At 38.9% G+C, this 24,423-nt stretch overlaps 1 protein-coding gene across 1 annotated transcript in view; it reads right to left on the reverse strand.

The window, feature by feature from the left end:
• Positions 1 to 24,423, reverse strand: part of DOCK8 (dedicator of cytokinesis 8) — a 68,254-nt gene that overhangs the window by 36,075 nt on the left and 7,756 nt on the right. Inside the window, exons 6-21 of the mRNA XM_067315963.1 lie at positions 23,837 to 23,903; positions 23,309 to 23,458; positions 22,634 to 22,714; positions 21,655 to 21,814; positions 20,869 to 21,008; positions 20,541 to 20,634; positions 19,216 to 19,378; positions 12,706 to 12,823; positions 10,091 to 10,161; positions 9,231 to 9,369; positions 7,611 to 7,712; positions 6,805 to 6,900; positions 5,470 to 5,704; positions 4,328 to 4,492; positions 2,920 to 3,095; positions 1,066 to 1,161 (exon numbers count right to left, since the gene is read on the reverse strand). Of these exons, the coding sequence (XP_067172064.1) occupies positions 1,066 to 1,161; positions 2,920 to 3,095; positions 4,328 to 4,492; positions 5,470 to 5,704; positions 6,805 to 6,900; positions 7,611 to 7,712; positions 9,231 to 9,369; positions 10,091 to 10,161; positions 12,706 to 12,823; positions 19,216 to 19,378; positions 20,541 to 20,634; positions 20,869 to 21,008; positions 21,655 to 21,814; positions 22,634 to 22,714; positions 23,309 to 23,458; positions 23,837 to 23,903 (2,053 nt within the window). The remainder of the gene's footprint in view (positions 1 to 1,065; positions 1,162 to 2,919; positions 3,096 to 4,327; positions 4,493 to 5,469; positions 5,705 to 6,804; positions 6,901 to 7,610; positions 7,713 to 9,230; positions 9,370 to 10,090; positions 10,162 to 12,705; positions 12,824 to 19,215; positions 19,379 to 20,540; positions 20,635 to 20,868; positions 21,009 to 21,654; positions 21,815 to 22,633; positions 22,715 to 23,308; positions 23,459 to 23,836; positions 23,904 to 24,423) is intronic.

The following is a 24,423-nucleotide window of genomic DNA, read 5'->3' on the forward strand; positions in this document are numbered from 1 at the left end:
ATAACCCTGGATACACCAACTGGGAAACGCCCTTGGTCTATCCTCAGCCCGTGGGTTGCGTGCATGATAGGGAACAGTTAAGTTCCTCTGTCCTACTGGGATTCTGAGCATTTCCATTCAGTACATTTGTGTTTCTGGGAGAAGGCAGAAGTAAGATTGTGTCAGTCATGCAAGAGAAGGACACAGGAAAAACGACAGCCAGGGCTTTTACAGAAATTAGCACTCAGAGACAATACTCTGCAGTTAGATCTGATCACAAGACCCTTGATCTCAATGATCTAAACTTTTAGGAAGCTCAAACAAACAATAGAGTTATTGACATTCCTAAGCCTCTGGTTACATTAAATAGGCTATACTAATCTGTCCAATGTTCAGAATGGATATAAACCTCTCTGCTTTCTGGCCAGTAAACAGGAGTAAGAAAGGAGAATCTCTTAACTGTAACACTAATTCTGAACCGTTCATTGCAGAGTTTTACCCCAGGTTCTTCATCCAAAGCCACTCCTGGTGATCAATGCCAAACACAAGATACAGCTCTGAAAGGATTATCTATCTGATACAGTATTTTCTATGTTCTTAAAAAGCTGTTTGGGAATACATACTCAGAATAAGAAGGAATTTCTGGGTTCCAAAAGCTACAAGAAGGGGGAAAGTAGAACATCTTTGACAGAAGAAAGAGATGGCAAACATTTCTGAAAGCAGTTTACCGCAACATGTAAAGACAGGTAACCAAAGGGAAACAGCACTGTAAAAAGGCAGAGGCATCAACACCTTGAGAAAGAGAGCAAAGGGAGAATTCAGGCAGGCTGTTACTTGTCAAAGTCTGTCCTGCAAAAAGAATCTAAAGACTCTGGAGCAGAAGCAGAAATGTTGAGGAAATATTAACCCACTAATTCAATATTCCATCACAAATCCCCCATTTAGTAAAACTGCTCTCTCTCTTATTTTTTATCTTATTTTGCTCTCTCTCGCCCGCCTCCTCATCTAGAAGCGCTGATTACCAGCACTATCGTAGGAGGCTCCAGGCTCTGTTAATGAGTGCCATCACACTTAGTGGTAGGCTACCTTTTTGTTGGATGGTCTCGGGCTTGCACAAACATTTGGCGTGTCATTTGTTGCTTCAATGTAGAAAGACATCCGATTGGAGCTGTGATCCACAGGCTGAAGCAAACGGTCAAAAGCAATAGATAAAGATGTTAATTAACAGAGAAGAAATCAGCAGTGGTGGTTTTTGTTTAGTATGTACACTTGTTCACATAAACATCTCTTCTTTCTTTCTCTTGTACCCACCACCCTGCCCAAGAGAGAGAGAATACTAGAATTAGGAAACCACAAGAGAATGAAAACTTATGCCAACACTGCCATCACGTGCCCACTTTCAGCACTGCAGCTATCTTTCAGAAGCTTTAAAATTCATCCGTTCAGTGATAACTGTTCTTTAAGTTTATTCAGTAGCTCTGCAATTGAAATTAACTAGCATCTGGGAGTTTTCCTTCCATTAAAAGTAATGCCAATTTAAAAGGCAGTGAAATGGCAGTAGTCACCCATGCATTGTAAATTGCTACATTTATCAATGTGATGAAGCTGTAATATCAAACATTTTAATTTTGTATTAATTTGGAAAAAATAAAAACACCTCGAGCTCTGTTTTTTTTTAGAACACAGTACATGAGAATAAAATTCATAAAGCTATTAAATGCAAGTCTACATTATTAAAAATTGCTATGGATGAATAAGTTTATCCATATAAACAAATCAAACAGATTGGCAAAGCCTATAAATCTTACTAGTTCTGCTGGTTTAATTTGCCAAAGACAAGCTCTCATTCACTTAAACTGGAGATGCACATGGTCATTAAATGGAGAAAAGACCTCAAAATGCTTGTGAAAATAAGGTGCTTGAGAAGCAGTATTTTACACATGTAACACTCAAAGAAAAGGAAAGGGGGATATGGTTCTGAGCGCAGCAGACAGACTGCCATGGAGCTCTTAAGGCCTGGAGCCAAGAGCAGATTCCTTGCATGGGAGTAAAACCCTGCTTCTGTGAGGAGCTTCCCAGCTCTGCTGAATGTGGGTCTCTGGGCTTTGTCCTCCCCGGTGAGCTGGGCTGCACCGTCCTCACAGAGCTCCGAGAAGAGAGGAGGAGGCTGTAGACCAGCACGAGATGCCAATCAGGGTAGCAAAATCCTGCTTCTCAGACATTGCTGTCCTCTCCTGTATTGCAATATCTGTTGAATATGTTCTTCTGAATGAGAAAGGCAGAGGAAGCTTGTGTTTCATTCAGTGGATAAATTAAATACTTGGAGAGACTCAGTTACAAAGTCTGCACATGTACTTTAGCCAATATCAAATCATGGGGCTGCTGGTATATACCACACCTAATTTTTCTTTGACACAAAACCATTCAGTATGAAGCAGAGGCTCTGGAATGAGGGAAAAAAAGAAAGGTTAAGGACAACCAGAATAAATTATTTGCAGATTTTAGGAATACTGATGCCCTTCCAAGGAGTTTTTTAACCCCTTTTAGAAAGTGAACCTGTTCCCAGTACCCTTTTCTCACACTAACTCCATGAGAGCTGAATCAACTCTCCTGAACACTCTAGGATCTAATATGAACAGAATCTAAATGACAGGAAGACAAGGAATATGAGGGACCTAGAAAAACCAAATCCTTCTGTGGAACATCTAGGTCATAAACACAGAGTCCTTATCCCTTACCGGCTCCACTGATGACAGCTATCAGAATTTAGCAAGGGGATTTAACGTGTGTACATGCCAAACCAGATACACAGCAAATGCTTCTGGTGATACGTCTAACGTGTTTACATGAGGCAAATCCAATTGTTGAAGAACGGATCTAGATTCTTAGCCCAGGTTTTGGGTCATGCACTTCTCCAGATATTTGGCTTCCTTCTCTTACCTTGGACGACATGATATTTTTGACTTCCTCATCAGTAGTAGTCTGGGTAACAGTAATGTCAGGATTGCTGCAGCTTATCACTCTGCTCTGCAGGAGTTTATTCCCCACGGACACTGCAGAAGTGCGGCCAAATGTGTAATAACGAGACTCTGTCAAAACGGCACCGCTCCCTGCACCTGCCCATGGGGAGACGTTTGAACAAAGATTAAAGGATATATTAATGAGACACAGCGGATCCAAGACAGCTTGCTTAGTGCTGCTACAGCATAGGCAGCATGAACAACACAGAGCTCCTAAAAATCTCACCAGCTGCTTCCTTAAAAAATTACATAGGCATTGAATAACTAGGTGCACATGTTCTGGGATTCCACAGCTCACAGGGTGGTTACACATGTAGTACCAAAAAATGAAGAAGGCTATCTAAGCAGCAGCACTATGACAGTAGCTCTTTCTTTCGTCAGCTCTTTTTAATCTGTTACGGATTAAGACAAGATTCACATGCCTAAACACAAAACTCTAACACCACCTTCAAAGTAGCCAGGGAAGCAGGAACTACTAACAGCAGGAATTTCACTAAATGTTTATCTAGTTTTCAGCTTCCCCATGGACCTTATTTTTCCAGGATAAATTATTTCCAAGTGTAGAAACTCACAGATTTTTGCAAATCCTAATACCAGCCTATAAATTCCTCAAGGAAGACGACTGAAATGAGTATTTGAAACAGAGAAAGGCCTACATCAGTTCCTACAGCACAGCTGCTTGGTGGTATCTCATTTAAAACAGTATCATATAAATCCTTAGACTAAGCACCTGTAAAACCTCCTTAGGCTTTAGGACTATGGGCTTCAAGACACAGGATTTCATTCTCTAATGACTTCCCTAAAGCAATGGAGAAATTGGCAGAGCTGGGCCCTATGCCACTTGGTGGTAGGTTAGTCCGCAAGGAAAAGTTGGCTGATGTGCAGACTGGTGAGAAACTGGCATCTTAAGGCCATTTCAATTTCTAGAGGAAATTTCTCTTAAGAAATGCTGATTTAGGAGATGTCTCACTTTCATCTCCACAAAGCTACAATATTTTGTATAACTGCAGCTTCTCTCACCTGGACTGTCTGAACTTTATACCTTAAACAAAGGGCTGTGAGAAAGAGATTATGGGAGCAAGTCTGTGTTGTTCTATGCTTAGATCTCTGGCAAGAAAACTGATTGAACAGTGCTGTTCAGGAAAAGTGTGCAGTTTGGGGCTGAGAAGTTGTGTATTGCTGTTTTATAGGCTAGTTCCCTAAGACCTCTTCTCAGAAGCACCATGCTGAGTAGCCATACTTCTCCAGAGTCTAAAGCCGTCTCCTCTAGCCTGAGAGAGTATTGGGGGGGGGGGAAAATTGTTTTGCAACCATTACACCAATATTACCTAGTTTGGCTACTTCTCTTTGAGGGTCTGGCAGGCGAAATACGTAGTAGACATAGGATGCCAGGAGGCAGTTCCTCCCATGCTGATCTTTGCTCAGGTCTTTGCTGTTGTGGAGACTGTTCACTATTGCAACCACAGACTCGAAGGCAAACTGCGAGAAGTTGGCTGTGAAACAAAAGGAAAGAATTAGTCTCAGCACTGAATGTACAATGTAATTAGGTCAAGGCATTCCTTGTACCAACAAGAACTAATTCATACGTGCTTTAACTCAGTCCTTAACAAATTCACAGCCCTAGACAGGAATTGTTATACTGGACCAGACCCAAGATCTATATAAGGCAATATACTCTCTTCAGTATATCCACTGGTTTTCAATCCTATCACTCAGTGATACTCCATCACTCGGAGCTATGGAAAACAGACCCTAACAGTTATTAGCCACTTCTATAGCCTTCAAGCCTTTTCTATAAAACATCTGCTTGAGGGATACTAAGACTCAGGACATTTCTCCAGCTGACAGAGTAAATATAAGCTCGCAGGCTTTTCTGCAAACATTATAGTAGATGGCAAGTGTTGTTTACCAGAATGAGCTAGGAAATAACTACATCATTGTCTCAGAGTATGCCTTGCCTCCAGAGTTAACACACCTGATGGGCAGCTGGCACCTTCGGTAACTGTGAAAAACCTGTTTGTATGACTATATCCTCTGTTTTGGGCTCATCCAATTCTGTCTGAAGATGTATCGTATGTTCTTTGTGCAGAGGATACTGTGCAGTCAGCAATGTCAGTTTCAGGATAAGCAATTTTGCCTGTGTTTCCTTGCAAGGCAGGTAAATTCTAATCCAGTTAAACTTTTACCCAGTTTCTGACTTATATATCCAGATAAATAAACTACTGGAACTTAATGTATATCCAACCTGTGTCTGAGGGCATTCTGTGCAAGGTGGAAGAGGAGGAAAGGCAGGAACTCAGTTAAGCCTGATTAAATTGTGCAGCAAAATTGGATCTCCAGAAGCTCAAAACTTTCTGAAGTAGACTATCACAAATACCAAATCTGAGCCTGGAAATGTAGCACCCACATCTGTAGTTTGCCTGTACTACTATTCCAACATCATCAAAAAAAGGCATGCATCAGTAAATACCTGTCTGGCCAGCTATGACCATGGGCTGCACAGCCAGCTGGAAAAGTTTATCTAGTACCAAATGCAAAAACAAGACAAGAGGTTCAAGGCGGGAGGAATTCAAACAGATAATGCTGAGTTTCAATTCATGTTCCAGTGTAGCCTCTGTGATCTTCTGGTCCATCACTCGAATGGGGAAGGTCACTTGGCTCTCCAGAGAATGGCACAGAGTGAAGAACTTCTCCAGGTGATTGTCCTGCAAATACAGTGCGCTCATTGTTGACAGAGTTGATATACTTCAGGCTGCTGCTGGCTAATCAAAACCTGATTATCCCATCTGATGGGAAGGAAAAATATTCTGTCCTTCGTGCATTACAGTGGTGGCTAACTCCAGAGATCAGTTTTTAAAGCAGCTGCCACAACATTCTGTCTGTTTGTGTTCATCTGGCTCAGATTCAGATTCTGGTTAGATCTGATTAAAGCAGAAAATTAAAGCCCTCAGTAAAGTGTTTGCTTCATTTCAGGAAGGCACAGCTCTCTCTCATAAAACTCTGTCATGTCACAGGTCTACAGTCTCTCTGCCACCTGCACCTAAGAGTCTTACCACCAGCTATATATAGAGTTATTTGCCTTATGAGTATGCCCCATTTGTATCTAAAAAGCATGTTACAAAGGAGTGATAGATCTGCTCTACACAGGGCCTCCAGCTGCTTGGACACAGCTCTCAGGGTTAACCAGAATGGGATGACGAGTAGGAGACATAGTAAACCATGAGAGGAAAAATAAAACTATTGTGCTCCAACCCAGGGCAACAATAAGGGGAAAGCAACAACTTCCAATCACATTTAAATGATCAGAATCCTACAGTTGTCATGCATCACTAAGTTTTTGTTCCACTCCAGGAGGTATCGACAGCTGAGCTGCCTAAAGCATTTGGGGAGTCTAACCTGCTCCTGCTGGAGGGGAGATGCCCTGTTTCACTGCAGATGTGGGAGTGTTGTCTGAACTAGCCTTGCAGGATAGAACATGCAGACTGCAGAAGCTGGCACTGTGCCCCACCAGTGTCCTTCAAACATAGCCTAAGCAGGTCCTTGTTGAGCTTAGAGGGCACCAGACTCCTTATTGCTTGATGGGACCTGCTGCTGAGAATGCTCATTCGTTCATTTCTACTAATGGACTTGATTCATTGAACATATCAGGTTATTTTCAAAGCTGTAAGACAGGAGGAACCTTTTAATCGTTTTCCAAACACTGTGGACTCCAGTGTCTCCAATTCATAAACCTCCCAAGTCAGTCTACACCTCAGAACTCTTTTTGAAATGAAACTACAGCTGTGTGATGCTACCAGTGCATTACCTGCGTGTGAACAGATGAAACAGCTTGCACTTCAACATTGAAAACACCCTTGTGTCCTTCAACCCACTTAACAGGTGGTGTCTGTGATGGAACTTTCTGTGACAGAAAAGAAAAAATGGAATCATTATCTTCCTATTAAAAATAAAACAGAAAGTCTATTTACATGGGGGTCTGTTCACTTCATTTGAGATAACTAAATTCAGTGCAACACAGAGGACCAAAGCTAGACATCATCTTGTTCTCATAGGCTATATGGAGAGAAGTTGATGCACTGAAGGGGGAAATTCAGAGGACATCAGTTGGAGGTACAGCATACTGTGAACATGCATCTTCTGCTGGGTTATTTTTAAGGTTATTAATTCACAATTAAAGCACTGCCAAAGATACTCCACAGTGATGAGATGCAATTTCAAACCCTCTGGTCAGTTTCCTACTTGCCATGTTTACTTCTGCTCTTGTAGCAGCACCTGATCCCAGTTCTCCTCCTTTTCCTACACAACCACAAAAAATGGGCAAGTCCTCCTGCTGAAGAAAGTAGGTGACTGAATTCATACCCCCAAGCAAATATATCACTGGTTAGTCACTTTGCAAGGATTTGCTTGGATTACTAACTTAAAAAATAAAACACAAAATAACATGACAAAATATTAATAACAATGACAATAACATTTTTCTCTAGAATTCCCTCCCTTTTTAAGTATAAAAACAGGCCATTCACTCCAAGTAGAAAATGTTAGATCCTAAAATACTGATGATGCTCTTTTTACATCAGGAAAATACTATCTCTTTGTAATTTTGTTTGTTACCTCAGGAGAGTGAATTGAATAGTGGACTGGCAGCTTATCCAATGCAACAGGAAGGCAATAATGTCCAGTTTGAAGACGATCATTTAACAGAATCGGCAGCCACTGAAACAAATGAAGAGAAAACACAGTGATATTCCTGACTGCATATGATTAGGGCTATTTATCTAATTTGTTATTTACCATCAACAGAACAACAGATGAGATATTGACCAAAGCTTCCCTGCCCCAGCCCATTCAAGAGTAATTTCTTTGCATTATAATTCACCCACAGCTACTGTAAAAAAAATCCACGTGACTGCTTTACAACCCATCCCTTCTGAGGAAAACAAACACAGAGTTTTCAAGTCCAATATCCTTTTTTTCTAATATATCCTATCAGAAGGATTTAGTAGAGTCCATCTACAATGGTTTTATTCAAAAAATCACTTATCTTGAATAGACTGATCTCTGGCGTGGAAGCAAGTTAACCAAGTTAAAGTTTTGCTAAGAATAACTGAACCTTTTGGTCATGGTCACCACTAGAATTAAGACCAGAATGATCCATCATAAGTCTGTATTGATATTTGGGCACACTTAATTTTTCTTTCATTCAAATTTGAAAGAGACTGGGTATTCAAGTATCACAGAGCAGAAACATTCTTAATTAGTTAAATAGAACCCTGAAAATTAAGTCCTAACCCATGTCAAGTCCTGCTCCTGAAGCACAAACTAACTTACTTCTTACCAGTCCCATTGGCATTAGTGGGGCTATTTCTATGCATAAGAAAAAGCCCATTTGAAAGGATTCCCAGTACAGGAATAAAAATTAAATACAAATATGATAACAAGAACATATGGAAAGCACTGAAACAACAAAAATTTTTCTGGCCCCATAGTTCAATTGCTGATCATAACATTAGGACTTCTTGAAATGTTATTATATACTCTTTTGAAATATTATCATCAGTGCTTTCCTCTTATTTTTAAAATGACTTAAGAATGATTTAAAATTTTTAAATATTTTTAGTTAAATATATTTATTGATTAAGAAATAAAGAAGAGACTTTGCAACAACATATCTCCTAAGTTAAAAAGATAAGTGAATGTAACAGAATTATATTTTTAGCCTTCAGATTCTTTCTGTTTTTTAATATTAAAATGGAGAAAAGTCAGTTTATAACATGAACTATATGCCATATAAAATTTAAATTAAAATATTATTTAGTTTTTACCTCATGTATGAACATGGGAGATAATATCAAATAACAGTAATTGTATGCGTATTTGGGTTTTTTTTGCAATAAAAAGAATCAAAGAGAATTAGGTGCTATATTATAAAGCACTGATACTGTAAATACTTAGGTGTATGTTTAACTTCAGCTGCTTCAGGTGAATTCATCAACTTCAAAGACACTTACCAATATAAAGTTATAGGACCAGTACCTCACATAACACAAATGACAACTGTATTTGCGAAATCCTTAGGTTTAATGAACATGGGAGCACACATGGCTTTCTGTGAATTAAGAACTCCTGGTTTTGATATATTATATTATATTGTGATATAATATATCATGATATATTATATAAAAAGAAGGGGAATGTGTGACAAAATTCTTGATAAACTAACATGGAACTTACTGTATATCCCAGGAGGGTTTCTACAGATGCTCCTTGCTTTGGCTGGCAGCTGATATGATAGAACGTGAACAGTAGATGGTGTTTCTCAGTGAGTTTTGCGGGCAGTTTAATTTTCACTTCTTCATAAAAGTCAGGCGACCTGTTTAAAAATATGCCAAATGCATTTCCAGTGAAAGTATAAGACTGAGCAGAAGGCAAATTCACAAGTAGGTTTTTAGATGCTGTAGTAATGAAAACAGTACAAATTCTGAAAACAGTCTCTGAGCCAAGTTAAGTAAATGAGGTGTGTACAAATATATGTGCATGTGTGTGTGTGTGTGTATGCATATATGTATATATGCATATGCATACACACACACACACACTTTTTAATGAACTATATACAAATTTGAATTAGAAAAAGGACAGATGGAATCAGCTGGAATGTTTTGGATATTGCCAATTTCTATACTTTCAAAACTATCTAATCTTAATTTGAGGTTTCAGCATATTTTTTGTATAAATCCTAAATCCTGAGCCCAAATTCACAAGATATAGTCCCTTCAGCTATTTTGGATCTGCGAATTCATCGAAATAAAAGCTGTTACAAAGTTGTGGTGCTGCTTCCTACTCCTCCTCCTTTGTTTTCAGACAAAGAAAATTCTTGACTAACCTTCGAAACATCCCAAGTAAGAATAAGTAAACCCCAGGCAATGGTCACTGGTCCAATATCATGTGGTCATCCAAATAAGATATTGACAAATCCCCCCAAAATGTAAATGTTTAAAACAGAATAGTATCAACAACTATGTAGAATGAGAAATATGTACAGAGGTCATGACTGATATTTTTCAAGTGTTAGAAATGATTACAATACTTACTTGTTATGATATGTGATAGCCGTGTAAATTTCTTGCACAAATTCTGGACCAGAAGATTTCCCAAAAATTACCTGCATTGAGAAGAAAAGACAGTAACGACAGTCAGAGCTAAAGCACTGAATTGTCATCATCTTGTATCAGTTTTGAGATGGCAACTGGAGACTGGAAATTACTCTTCAATTTTACCTTAGTATGTGGACACAAATGGCATATTACTAGGTATCTTCCCTACACACTTTCAGAGCAAAACACAAATAAAATGGAGCAGAGGTCACTTCCAGAGGCACCGACCACTTCACAATATGTTCTACAGTCATGCACTCAAAAGTGAGGAATTACAGGAATAAAGTAGTTATAAGCATCTTAGACATCATCACATCATCTTTATTTGAATGTTAAAGTGTTAAATTAAAATGTTTTTAAAAAGTTTGTTTTTCAGTAGAATCCTCCTTATTTAGGGTGAGATTCTGATTTAATTTAGAGGTCCAGAATCCCTTTACAACCAATGTAGAGAAATACGCATTCTTGGCGCCTGATTCATGTCCCCATTTCAGACATGGCTTTGGCGTAAGGCGCAGAAATCCAGTGACGGGCGAGTGAAGAGTCAACAGGACTGAAGTTTGTCAATTGATACGCAGAAGAACTGATAGCACAAGAGCTGACGTGCACAAAGCTGCTGAACAGAGGACTTAACAGGACTAAAGTCGTCTACCAACCGATATGCGCAAGGATTGATATGTATAAGGCTGCGGAATGGCAGCATTAACAAGACTGAAGAGGTGAAGTCTGCCACCTGGAATCTGCACGGACCCCCAGGGAGGGAAGAAGCAATACGGAGGTGTTGTGGTCTTGCCTCGCCAGCAGGGTCCTCCCAAGCAGACAAACAGACAGTCCTGTGATTGCGAAACTTGCTAAAAGTCAGCAAAAGCGGTGTTTGCCCAGAGCCCCAGCTGTATAAAAAGAGACTTGGGAGCTAGGAGAGTTTGAGCAGGGACGGGAACGTGACCTGACCATCCTCTCCGGCTGGACCGTGAGTATTCCCCCCCCTCCCCTTTTCCTGGGACGCTGGGTTAAGGTAACTCCTCGAGGTTGAGAGCCCTCTCACTAGGAGAGTGAACAAGAAAGCTTTCAAGTAGGGATAAGCAGTCCTTCCCATTAATAACGCAGTAATCGACGGTTTCAGGTTATCCTTTCTAAATTAGTAACTGATGGTTTTGTGTTATCCTTCCTAAATTAGTAATCGCATTATTTTAATGGATGTTACTAATCTAAGAACTTGTGTGAGGAAATAAACATCTTTTTTATTATTATATTACTGTCTCAGTCGTTGCTATCGAACCTTCATAGCATGACAGCGTGACATCCAGTGACTTTAAAGGGAGCCCAGGGAGACAAGCATAGGTGTGGATACCTGTACAGCACAAGTCCATCCATATGTGTTGAGGTGAAGCTCACTCTCACAATGGAGACTAACTGCATCTATCCTGAGCATTCACCAAAAGCATTATTTATCATAATATGGAAATATTTATCATAATATTTATCATAATAAGGAAATCACAACCGGTACACCTGAACATAGGGTATTTCTAAACCATACAGTGCAGTATTGTGTAGGAGACAATGTTATATTCACATGGCACAGCTCAGGCTCTGGAAGAAACGTGGCTTGGGAAAGCACTGTGCTGATGCTTTGCTTTCGGTTCCAGAGCTCATGTGGAGCAAGGAATGCGTCACTGCGAAGTATGTCCTGTGCAGTGTCAGTGTGCTGATAAAGGCTGGTCAAATGTTCATCCTTTAACATATTGTTGCGCTAGAGCTCCTAAAAGTAATGGTTCAACTCACTTTTGGTCCTTTAGCCCAACTAAAACACAGAAGACACTATCCTAATATCATTCTTAGAAAGAGCCAATGACATTGACTGAAAATTTCCCCCAAAATTCAGGCTGAAGCAGACACCTGACTTAGAATGCCTCAAACTGAACAGCTGAAGCCTGGTAAAGCTGAAGAGAGGACCCTATACTGAAAAATGCTGAATAACCTGAACGCAGACAGCACTGCCCGCTCTTTTGATAAAGCACACACATGCACTAATAGGCAGGGAGAGACAGAGGAGTGGTCTGAAGACAGAAAAGTTCATCCAGGCTGCATGAGTGTGCACCCATTCACATTCAGGCAATGAAGGTCCCAACATCTAACCAGTGCTGCACCTGGGAATTTGGGTACCTACAATGCACAGGGACTGGTTATACTGGGTTACAGAGTACCATTCTTAAAAGGTTTCTGAAGCTTTGTGAATTTTACTGGCAGAGTTTCCAGCATAGCATTGATTTGACATCTTTAACATCTTTTGAAAATAAGGCAGGAAGAGTTAAATAGGAGGGAATGATATGCCCCTGTTCTACTCAAGTGACACGTCTTTCCTGCCATAGGTCGGGCCTCCAGCCCTGCTCCCTCATGAGAATGACAAACTGCAGAAGCTCTCTGACTGTAGCCTTCCTAAGACCCCACCAGAAGCTGTGGTGATGTGAAGCAGACAATGAGTGATGTCTTCAGAGGTTTCCTCAGAACTGCAAGTGAGCAAAAGTCTGTTAAGGATGTTCAGTGTTCGTTACCGGCATTGCGCAGGTAGGGTCTTCGCCACACATAAACTGGATCTTAATGGTAATGTTTCTTGCAGAAGCTGGTCGATTAGCAAAATTCAGCCTCTGGGGGTAAACATAGAGGAGATTTCTGGAAGAAAGAAAAGGAAGAATAAAATGGATAAATGGCAAGCCCTTGCTTTTCAAAATGAAGTGCACCATCTAGCATCTTGCTAATTTCTCTCCCTGTCCTTCAATCCCACCCAGATGGTGAGAGCTTTCTAGAACTCCTTTTCAAAAGTACATAAAGAAAAGGTAAGTTCTTACTGAGGCACATAGAAAAAACTATGCTTTAGGATTCCTTATAAACTATGTCTTTGAGAAGGCAGTCTTGCTTTCTCTCCTTTTTTTTGGCTCTGTCATTCCAACCCTTTAACTTTGTGGTCAAGGGAAAATCCAGGGTGAGAAGGTTTAAAGCAATTACCATTCTTGGGCGGGAACAGAGATTTCCTTATACCAAAAGCAGCAGGCAGAGCCTTGTCATCAGGCTAAAGAAGCATGTCCTGAGGCAACATCAAATGGATCTCCAATTCAAGTAGTGAATCACTAAATGGACTGAGCTGGTGAGAATGGGAACCTCTACTTTAACAAAGAAGAAAAGGAAGCTGAGAGGATGTTTCACTATTTTCTAACATAACAACAGTGATTTGGCCTTAAACTTCACTATGACTTCCACTCAAAAAGGTGGGGCAACAACCAAGTCACAGGATCAGATGCACACATGTACATACCTGCATGCATGTGCAAAGCTTTTGGTCTAGGTCTATAGGATGTCGTGCATATATCTGTACAGTGCAGCCTGGGTGAAGCTGTATTGACGGATTTTCAGTGATTTTTTTGTTTTCAGTCTGTCATTAGATAGCTATTGTCTGTTTTGTAGTTGCTAGCAAAACAAATCTCATAATAATCAGACCTTGTGTTTAAAGCTTTTCATTGCCAAAGGAAGAAAAGTTCAAGGCATGCTGACTCTGTGCTAATCCTTCAATTCTCTAGCATTCCAGAACCTAATGGTACGGTTGTTTCATATGCAGTTTCAGAAGCAGGTTCATATGAAAACAAAGACTGCTTCAAGCAAAACTAATGAAGAAACAGCAATTCCAAATCTGTTATTCCTAGTTACAAATGAATGAGTATCTTTGCTTGATACAATGAAAAGGGAAAATTTCTCAAGAAAGCAGCTCACTTTTCAGCTATGAAGAATGGAGTTTTGAAAGAGGACAGGTATTTGTCAGAGAGGTGAAAAAAAAAAAAGTAAACCTGCAAATAAAACCAAGAACTGAAGTTCATACATTCCTAGATTATAGCAACTAAACAGCACATCTTTCTAGGTGATAGCATCAAAGACTAATATCAACGACCTGAGTAAATACAAACAAGAGATTTTAACCTATAATTCTAGAAACTGACTTCGGAAACTCATTGTTCATAATGAATATGCATAGGACTTTAAAATAAAGCATGCTTTCCCATATAACAGCTTCTCTACATGGACAGATCACTGGCCTTACAGAGGACCTTTAATTCCTGTGGGGTATATGCCAGCATAGAAAGTTTTCCAAGTTCTAGACCCCAGATTTCTGACAGAAGAGACAAAAGCCAAATGTAAAACTTTTGCTCCAGTGAAATCTATAGCAACTCTATGATTTAAGCAAGACCAGGATGCATTCTCAAATCCTGATTATGTCCATTTTATGCCTTGTTCTCCCAGTCTAATAAAGGCTTCTTACTCTTGCCTTCCTAATAAAAGGAATAAGACTAGCGTTAGTGGAAGCATGCTGTTTTCCAGTGAAAACAATGAGAACTACTTATGGGCTTTCATCCTTGCCTTGCATCTGTGACAGTCATAAGCTACACACAAAATTGCCCTGTACTTATCACAGAAATCTCTTTTGCACCAAAGTCAGCTGAAAATGAGAAGCAGCTTTGGGGAGCATCGTCATTAAACCTGTCAGTATATCTTCCAGACCTGAAAAACTGCAGTTGGTACTCCTTATTGCCATGTGTCACAGTGTGAAAACACTCCTCTCTTCAGTTACAGAGTCCAAGCTACTTTGCCAAACAACACATGCTAGATGGGTCATGACATGTCTTAGCAAACAAACTCGCACAAAACTTATAATTCTCTTTGTTCTGACTAGTACTCCTGCCTGCCACACTAATGCACTTTCCTCCTCACATTTTTAAATGCAATTCCCATCCAGCCAAATTCTCTCCAAGATGATATTATGAAAAGCTAAGTAAAAGTGAGAAATATATTGGTAACCTACACTGAAATATGCTTGGGGGAATGACAAAATAAACGGAGAATATTATCAACATTACATCTGTCAGACATGAAGAAATACATATAGCGGAGGCTGCATAATCCATTTGTTGCTTCAGGAATCTGCAGGCCAGCAAAAGACATCACAAATCCATACAATGTCTGTGAGCACTGAACTTCACATTTAGATGTGACTTGAGATGAAAGATATGTAAAATCACAAGCAGAGAGCTCTCTGCTGTCAACACAACCAAGGAAGCATTATTCCAGCCAGTACTGCACTGAAGTGCTATAGCTAGTGCCATTTATGCTCATGCAGTTCCACTGACCTTGCTTACATGTGTATTAAACCTGTCAGCACTGAGGAAGAACAGGGGCAAACATTAGCTCTGGGTATCCTGCACAGATGAAAATGATGAGTGACTCTAGAAGCAAGAAGGTGGGGAAATGACCAAAAGATGCCTCTTCATACTGCACTAGGAACAGGCATGAGTGGCAGATCCAGTGCTGACTGGAATAACTACACATTTCTTTAAAGGCTCTGCTTTCATCTGGAAGTTTAGGCAAATCCATGTTTTATTCACAGAGTCTTAGCTCAGTGACTACACTGTGATCCTCTGCCATGGTGGCATGTTTTTCACTGTGCTTGTATTCCATAATTGATGCAATTTCTTATGGGAAGTTAGGTGCGATACTTAGCAGAAAGCACTGTGATAAACAAGCTATCTATGGCAGAGGGCAGGTACTTCCAGAATGCTGTTAGTGAAGTTTTTGTTTTCATGGTTTGTGTTTTGTTATGCCATATTTGACAAAGTCATTTTTATCTTAGTAAAAAGCACAGACAAATTTAGGAAACCTTCCCTGAAAACTAAGAGTATATCTTACTGCTCAGACAGTAGAGCGTAAAGTTGCCCAAGAAGGACTATCGAGCTTGGGAAATAGAAGAAGGACATTTACCCTAAGGTGGAACTTTATGTGCTGGGAAGTGGTATAAATTAGTTCACACTCATGTCTCTGCCTGATACTGTAGTAGCTAGTTTCACTGTTTTCCTCAACTGTGCATGACAGTGCAGTATTAAACTCTATCATGTTTACTATGAAAAGATATTAGGAGTGCTAGCACCTCTTGCTGGTACATAAATTAAAGCAATGAGAAGGAAAGAGCTCCTCCTGACCACTTATAGAGCGGAGGAGCTTGGAAAGGGGCAGTCTGGCCGGGCAGCCTCCTTCACCAGCACAGAGCAAGTCCCAGCAGCTCTTCCCCCAGGACTCTGCCATCAAAGTGAGCATCCAGATGAAATTCCCCCAACACCAGAAGAGAGATTCCCCCAACACAGCACACAGTTCACCCGCAGTAGGGCATCAAGCAGGGACTATTTATTCCATTACCCTCTAAAAGGCATGGAAGAAGCATACAGCTACTTTGTCCTCTCCACATCTCATGGGTAGCATGCGTAGAAAAAAGACGACAGTCAAGGAGCAGATACTGTCATGACAAAAATAACAGGGGAACAACACAGTAATACACCAGTTGCCTTCCCATACTCAAAACTGGTCAAGCACAGGGGTAGAATGAGAAAAGCCAAAGGCAAGACCTAGAACTGACAAAGGAGAATACAGTAAGTCTGAGCTCAATGCCAAGTGGCTTGCAATTAAACACTGACTTCCTGATTAAACTGAGTTACTGCTGAAGTGATGGAAGACATCACTGTTCCTCAGAACCAACATTTCACAGTGGCAGTGAGCAGCATCGTTTTCATTTATATTTCATGAGAAAACAAAACGATAAACAAACTTTAAATTATATCATTTTTCCGATTAAGAATAGAAAAAGGGTACTGAAAGAAATAAATCTTGGAATGTTCTGACATTTTTCAGAGAACTATTTTTATTAAAGAAATGTAGGTACAGCAAAAAGAAGTGCTCAATTTCACAATGCACAAAGAAAGTGGGATGGCTGATCTCTCTGGCATAAATCAGAAATAGCATCATTTAAAATAATGGCAATACACCAGGATAAAAACTAACAAGAGCCAAGTTCAAAGACTATAACAGAAGACTCTGCTTCTCCAATCAAAGAGGAAAAAAGCATTTCTTTAAAAAATAAGACTTTTTTTCTCTCTGAGAAAAATCTTACACTGGTAAAAAAAAAAAAAAAAAAAAAACAAGCAAAATCTTCGTATTTCTTTTAAACATTTAGGAGATAAATTGGAGCTAGATATTCCATTAGTATTTATCTGGACACACACAGAAGTATAATTTTGCCAGTAAGAGATTACCAGCCTGTATACTTGAAAGCTTTCAGTCATTTTATACACACAGTCCTTTCTCTCTTACATTCATGGTAATATATTAATAAGACAGTGATTATTTTATCCTTTTCTAATTCTTTTAGTATCTATAGCACTAGTGAATAAACCTGGCTTGTAGACTTACAATCAAAACTTAGGAATTATTAAATCAACTGTAAAACACTAGCAGGCCATGACAGTAGCTCAGTTATGATTAAATGTTAGTACAGTGCTTTATGAAGACAGAATGGTTCTGCTTTTTAGATTAGAGGAAAGAGAATAAAAATGACATAAAACACTTCATAAATTTTCTATTCAAGTTCAGAGAGTTACTTCGCATAAGTTAGTTTAATCTCAGACTCAAAATGCTATTCATAATGCATAGAACTAAGCAAGGAGAATTGCATGGCAATTTAATTACTTAGATATATTGCCCTACATTCCACAACTGCAGATCTGTGCTCACCAAAATGAGCACTAAATGGTGCCCTAAATGAGCACTAAGTGAGCACTTTCAGTGGCAAAAGCATCTGAGATGTGGCTTGTGGGAAGAGATCACTGCCACTGCACAAACGCAAGCGTTATTTTCTGGACCCCTCACAGCTCCAGACTCTGCTATTCCATAAGGTTTGCAAAGCTGCCTCATCTAACTTTCTGGGGAACTAGTGCTGGAGTTTATTAAAAATTTCTGGTAGTAGCTCTTCTTTCTGGCCCCAAACATGTTCTTAGTCACAAAGCAGCAAAAAATGATCTAACATTTCTGCATTTTTTTCACCATCTCCCCGGCATATCTAACAAGCTGTCCCCAGGGTCAAATTAGGGCTTCCTCCTTCTGCTGTCCTCAAAAGCTGAGACCCAAATCCAGGTGTGACCAACAGCACCACTGAAGTCTCTGGTTTCTCATGAAGGCATGGAGCATCTCCCCAGGATAAGTTAGTCTGCGGTCTTCAAGTTGTGAGTTGTACTGAGCCACAGGCCTTGCCCTTCCCTTCTCCCCTTGCCCCTCTGGCTCCAAAAAGCTAATAACCTTTACGTCCCTTTACTCAGTGTCCTCATTCCGTTTCTTATTATTGATAGTCATATCTTTGCCATTAATGTTGTTCAATGTTGTTACTGTTTTAGGGATCAGAAATGTCCCTTAAAATAGGTTCAACTGATGTAAGACATATTTTGCTTTATGTCCTTGCCTTCACTAAAATTAACACAACAGTCACACAAAAGCTAGTATTTCTGTATCTGTAATACTGAAATATACCATGAGATACAAGTCAGCCCCTTTTCAATTACTGCTAGTTAGTTATTACTAATTCTACTAGGTACTAGTAATACTAGTAATACTATACTACACAAACATCTTGAAGCATATTCTATTGATATTCATTCCTTCACATGTGCCAAACCGCTAAGAAATTATGTGAGTTGCTCAGTTCCATACTACCGAGCACCGTGGTCTCCTTGAAACAACCAGAACAGAATAGATTTCAGTGACGTGCATAGCCCAGAGCTTGCTCATAGTGAAGGAGTACGCAGAGCAACATATTATTTCTTTAGATAGTCAGATGACACAGACTAACAGTAGAAACCATCCAGGACAAACATCTACTAAAACTGTGAATGAGAGAATTAACAGAAAAACCACAAAAGAAAAAAAAAATTATATCAAGCCAATGAAAGTTGCTGTTTGTTTTCTGGACATTTTAGAAATACTTTGTAGAGGTCAAGATAATTCGACTGGTAAATGCACTGTAGAACATACAGTAGGGATCTTACCTTGTAACGGCTAATAAGATTAAATCATCAGCCTATTACATTATCTTTAACAACTTTTTTCTATTTCTAGTATCCACTAATCTGCAAAAAAATGTATCTATGCCACAACTGTTCTTGAAAACGGATCTTAGGAATTTAAAAAACAATGTTGCTTCTTACCTATAAATGGTGTGGGGAACATACACTTCTCTAATTGGGAATTCCAAAATCTCTTTGTGAGGGCGATTACGATTTTCTGGAAATGGCTTCACTGGTAATAATTCTGGTGTCAGACAATAACCAAGGCTTTCTGGAGCTGGCGAGATCTCCACTTTAAGTGTTCCTTTAAAGAAAAAAACATAAAAAGGCTCAGCACTTCATCAAAAATAACCAATGTATAATAAAACAGAATGAAAACAAAGCTAAGGTTACAAAGAAATACTGCAGAAATAAGAACTAAGTCTTTAATTTGAAGGCTGTTACAGAATGAAAATACGCATGTAGAAAGAGACGCAAGAAATAATGTACACACATCCCTACACATCAAGCCGAAATTGTAGCTATGTCTGCTTTCTGCAAAGTCAAATGAACAGGAAAGAAGGAAGAAAGGAAGGAATGCCATATGCTGGTTTGATTTTCTAGTATCTTTCATGAATGTAATTCATAAATAATGTAAAAGTAAAAAAGCCAAAGCAAAGATAAAAGAGAGTTTTTTCATAATAAAGTTTTCTCTCACTCCCTACACTGATGCTGCTCTGATTAATCACCTGACTCGGCAGACACCACCCACCAGGACTGTCAGGTTTGCAGTGGCCAGCAGTTAAAGAGTTAATAATGATAACATTTACACAGGCATAAATAGGCTTTCAATTTAAATACTTGCTATGATAAGGGGAAACCTTTTAGGGAACCTAGACTTGCCAGTTTTGGCATTCAGCCAGAAAGGCAAAACAGCTTTGCACTCAGTTCATTTTAGAGGTTTATTTACAACCCAGAAGTGCCAGAATTATACTTTAATTAAAGAGAAAAAGTCAGCTGGTCCAGTCTTTGAGCAAACACTATCTCTGCTTCTCTCCTGGATTTAAGAACACTGACCCAAATAAAGGGGAAATGCATATATATTTTAATCTCCCTCTTCAAAATATAATCGATTAAAAAAATTACAGGAAAATAGCAAGGTTCTTGGAAATCTGTTTTAAACTTATCCTCTTCAAACAGTTTGAATGATAATTAACAAATGTATTTCAGTAGATAGACAGTGAATTAGGGAGAAAAACAAATCATTTTAGAATATAAAGCTAAATATGAATCTCCATACTCACCAATCACACCAAAAAAAAAAAAAAAGCTGTCTTCACATAGACACTGAGAACCCAGGAAGTTCCATAATAGTACAAATTATAGACTTAAAAAACAAGGTTACTACATTTTGTGGTTGGAATTTATAGAGTAATTGAGTGGAGACAGGTACATATGTCCTGTTCCATCCAAAATGAATTCTTTACCTGGTAAAGTCTTAATTCTTCTCTGCAAGGAAGATGATCTTTTGAAATCAGCTAGAAATTTGAACAGATCTTCATCACTAAGCCTGTCTCCTTCCTATCAGAAGAAAGACAAAAATCAGTACCTTTATAGCAATATTCTGTTACACTGAGGAAATCTGCTGCATGAAACATGTCCTTGAAGCAAGCAAAGCAAGTGGGTTGCTGCCTGCTCGACAGGAACCATCCTCCAGTCTTCACACTGACATCATTGGCTAACTTTTCCCAATACAGTTCACACTACAAGGATGAATAACGTCTTAGGTGATCAGAAATAAAGAACATCCCATACCTGTTTAAAGAAGGTATTGTGGGTCTGAGACACTGTTTTGAAGTTTGATACTGGATAAGCGTCCTCTGAGCTGAGGCTCCTCTCAGAAAGTCTTCTTGCTTGTAGCAGTGTTGCTCTCTTGTCACTAATTGATCCTTTCCCTTCAAAGAGAAATTATTAAAAACATCAACTCACTTTGTGTTGTTTCCATATAAAGACTGCCAGAATACATTAGAAATCCACAAGTTCCCAGAAACATCAGAGGACAGAGGAGGGCACCTAAAACACTTTGTTTGCCTACATTTTACACTACTTTCATTTAAGACTATGTGAAACCATGGAATGCCAGAATACATCTAGTGAAGTCAACATTATCCTACTGCAGAGCACAAGCTTATTCAGATCTTTAGCTAACAGATTATCAAGCCCAGGGGTCAGTGACTGCTGGATATAGCTTGAGAACGTCTCCTGTACACTCAAGAACTAAGATAAATATTCTGATTTCTTTGTACTGTAAATGGACTCTATGTGGTAAATGCAGTTCCACTTCTATAAGTTCCACAGTATTCAACCACAACTGGGCCTAAAACATGGAATAATATTTAGAAATCATAAGGAATAAATACGTGAAGATGAAATAGCGAGCATGTCAGCTGGTAAGTGTTCTTAGCAAAGAAAAGGAAGGTGGAGAAGATGAAAATTTGAATCATAATATTGTCTTGATACCAGAGTGAATGACAAATTGTTTCCTAAGCGTAGTACTACTGAAAAGTCACTTTACATTAATTAGCATAGTTAAAGTACTACCATTTAAACCTTCTGCCTCAGGTAGTTCTCGTTCAAGTGTCGCAACATTAAAGAAATTAGATAGGCTTATGGGAATCCAGGCGAACGGCATTCGGTATTTCCCCAGCCGCTGACAAAAGGATTCAGCTTGGGCTTTCAGTTTTTCAATCTTTTCTTTTGTCTAAAATAAAGAAGAAAATAATCAGTGTGTTAAAACAAGCTTTTATTTTATGTCATGTCCACTATAAGAGAAAAACCTGAAATTACACATTTACAGTTGAATAAATAATTTGAAGTCTTATCTACCACGCTTTTCTGCTACACCACTGTCAGGGTCATAGCTGTTTTGATTTGTACATTTGCCTCTCATTTGCTTTCAACACGTACATCTTCATTACAGGAAAGAAGAATGCAGATCTTTTTCCAGTGATCCTCATGCCCAGCATGAGCAATCACCATGAAATGTTAGTAGGTGCTATTTCCTTCATCAGATACAGAAACAATATTCTGCTGAAAGTGATATTTTAAAGGTGAGAGATCTGTGGGAGTCCAGGAAACATTATCAGTCTCCTCCAGGGAGGTAAATGACCATGACTTCCATGGGCAGAGCTCATGATGTTTTAGGATGACAGCACTGAACCGGCCATGTACATACTCCAACATGTTATTTGCCTATCCAAATCAATAGCGTGTCTCTGAGGTGCAAATATTTGTGCTAACTCCGTTTTGCCTTGTCGTCTCCTTTGCCCACCCCTAGCTCTTTCATTGCTCAAGACTTTATCAGTATTGATTTCCAAAAAGGTCAATAATGAAAGTGTACTTTGTCTTCTCACAACCTCTTCCTGCTAGTCACAGGAATCAGACTACCTGTTCCATGTACGTACCAACTGGAGACTTTCCTAGCGTCCTGAAGACTCTGTTCTACTCTAAGGGTCTATTCTTTGTCTGTTTTTCTCTGGGGCATGCATTCTTTGACATTAACACTATAGCTGTTACTTACCTTCCCAGCCTCACTTTCTTTAAGAACCATGTAGGGTTCTGCACAGTCTCCAATTTCTCCTTGCTGAAGCACTTTTTCTATCTACAAAAAGCAGTAAAGTAAAACATCCATGAAGAAGAAAAATTACCCAAATATTAACATGTTCCTTCTCTAACAACATGAAAGAGCCTGCCTAAACGCATAATATAGAATTCTTGAAACTGTCTTTATGGAGTAACGTATAATATACCTTTTTTTTAAATATACCTTTTCCCAATTTTCTATCGACAACACTGTCCGTCAGATACTCCTGCATTTTCACTAAGGAAAATTTATACATTCCAAATGAAATGGTAATTCAGGTTTCAGAATTAATAAACAAAGCAATGCAAAATGCACTGAAATAAAGTCAAAAAGTCCTACAAAATGTAACTCGCAATTTTAAAAATGACCTATTGCACTTTCCTTTGAATTTCCCTGATGCAGAGCTAGGGAACTGTAAATACTTAGTGGAACTAGAATATAGGGTGTCAATATGTCAGTTTGTGAGATATACCAGTGGATACCTACACATGTACTATTAAAATCATCAGAATACTTCTTAGCTACAAGAAATTCATGTTTGTCAACTCGATGACTCGGACTAGGTATAGCCGGGAGCTGGAAGAACAATGCTGAGGTAGCACTGTAACATACCTTTATTACTAGGTAGATATCAGATGAGGGATAAGTGACAGAAAATACTGCAGATCTTGCCTGAGTAGACAAATCAATGGAGGGTGTATGGGAACGCAAGAATCCTCTTAATGAATCAGGATTCAGGTCACAATGAAAATTTTCAGAGATCTTGAAAAGAAAAAAAAAAAAAAAAACTCATTACAAAGCAACAGTGCATCAAAGATTATTTTAAAGTAAGTCAAAAGTAGTAACTAGAACTACAAAACATACAATTGCAAACATGCAAAATTTTGACCGAGTAAAAAGAATCCTGGGTCAGACTGCACATGTGCAAGAGTTGCATATTTTTTTGTAAGTTATTCTAAATTGCTACTCCAGAGACAAAAATCCAAACCAACTGAACAAAAATAACAAAAGAGAAGTTAAACATCCTGGAGTTTTCATATCACAATGAAATTCAGCTGAAAAATATGGAAAAATAAACCATTATTACTCCATTATTTATGGGTTGCTATTGTCCACCGCTCTGCTCTAGTGCACACTTACCTTTTTTCTTTCTTTTATATCATAGAGAGCTATGCACGCAAACAAAGGTTCAATCTCTATATCAAACCTGTTGAGAAAAAAGACACAGGACACTAATTAATATTTCACTCTTAGGACTCTGTACAATGAAAAATAAAAGGGCTGTATTTTGCTTGACATTTCTATTAGAAAATAAGGAGAGAGACTTAGTTGCAGACCTCAGCTCTCTCAAAGTTTGCAGGATTTTTTTATTAGCACATTTTATTAGATGATTTCAAGAGGAAAAGAAGGGAAGTAAGCTGCCTGCAATGTATTTTCTAATTTTGTTAGAAAGGTGACCTCAGATATTAAACAAAAATGATCATGTCATTTTTGACACCCTTTTTCTAGTTATCAAGTCCATTAGCACGTACAGAGAGCAGTCTAGTTTGTTCTGAGAAGATAATTTGGGTTCCCCTCCCAACTTCTTTTCACCCTGACGAGTTAAAGGCTTTTGTAGCTCTAGATAGGAGTGTTGTCTGCCAAAATTAACTAAGAAAAAACAAGCAAGCACTTATATGTTTATAGTTGAACATGAAACCTGCAGTATAATAGGGACTGTAGCAATA

Source organism: Apteryx mantelli, chromosome Z, assembly GCF_036417845.1.
Source record: "Apteryx mantelli isolate bAptMan1 chromosome Z, bAptMan1.hap1, whole genome shotgun sequence".
Lineage (NCBI taxonomy): Eukaryota > Metazoa > Chordata > Aves > Apterygiformes > Apterygidae > Apteryx > Apteryx mantelli.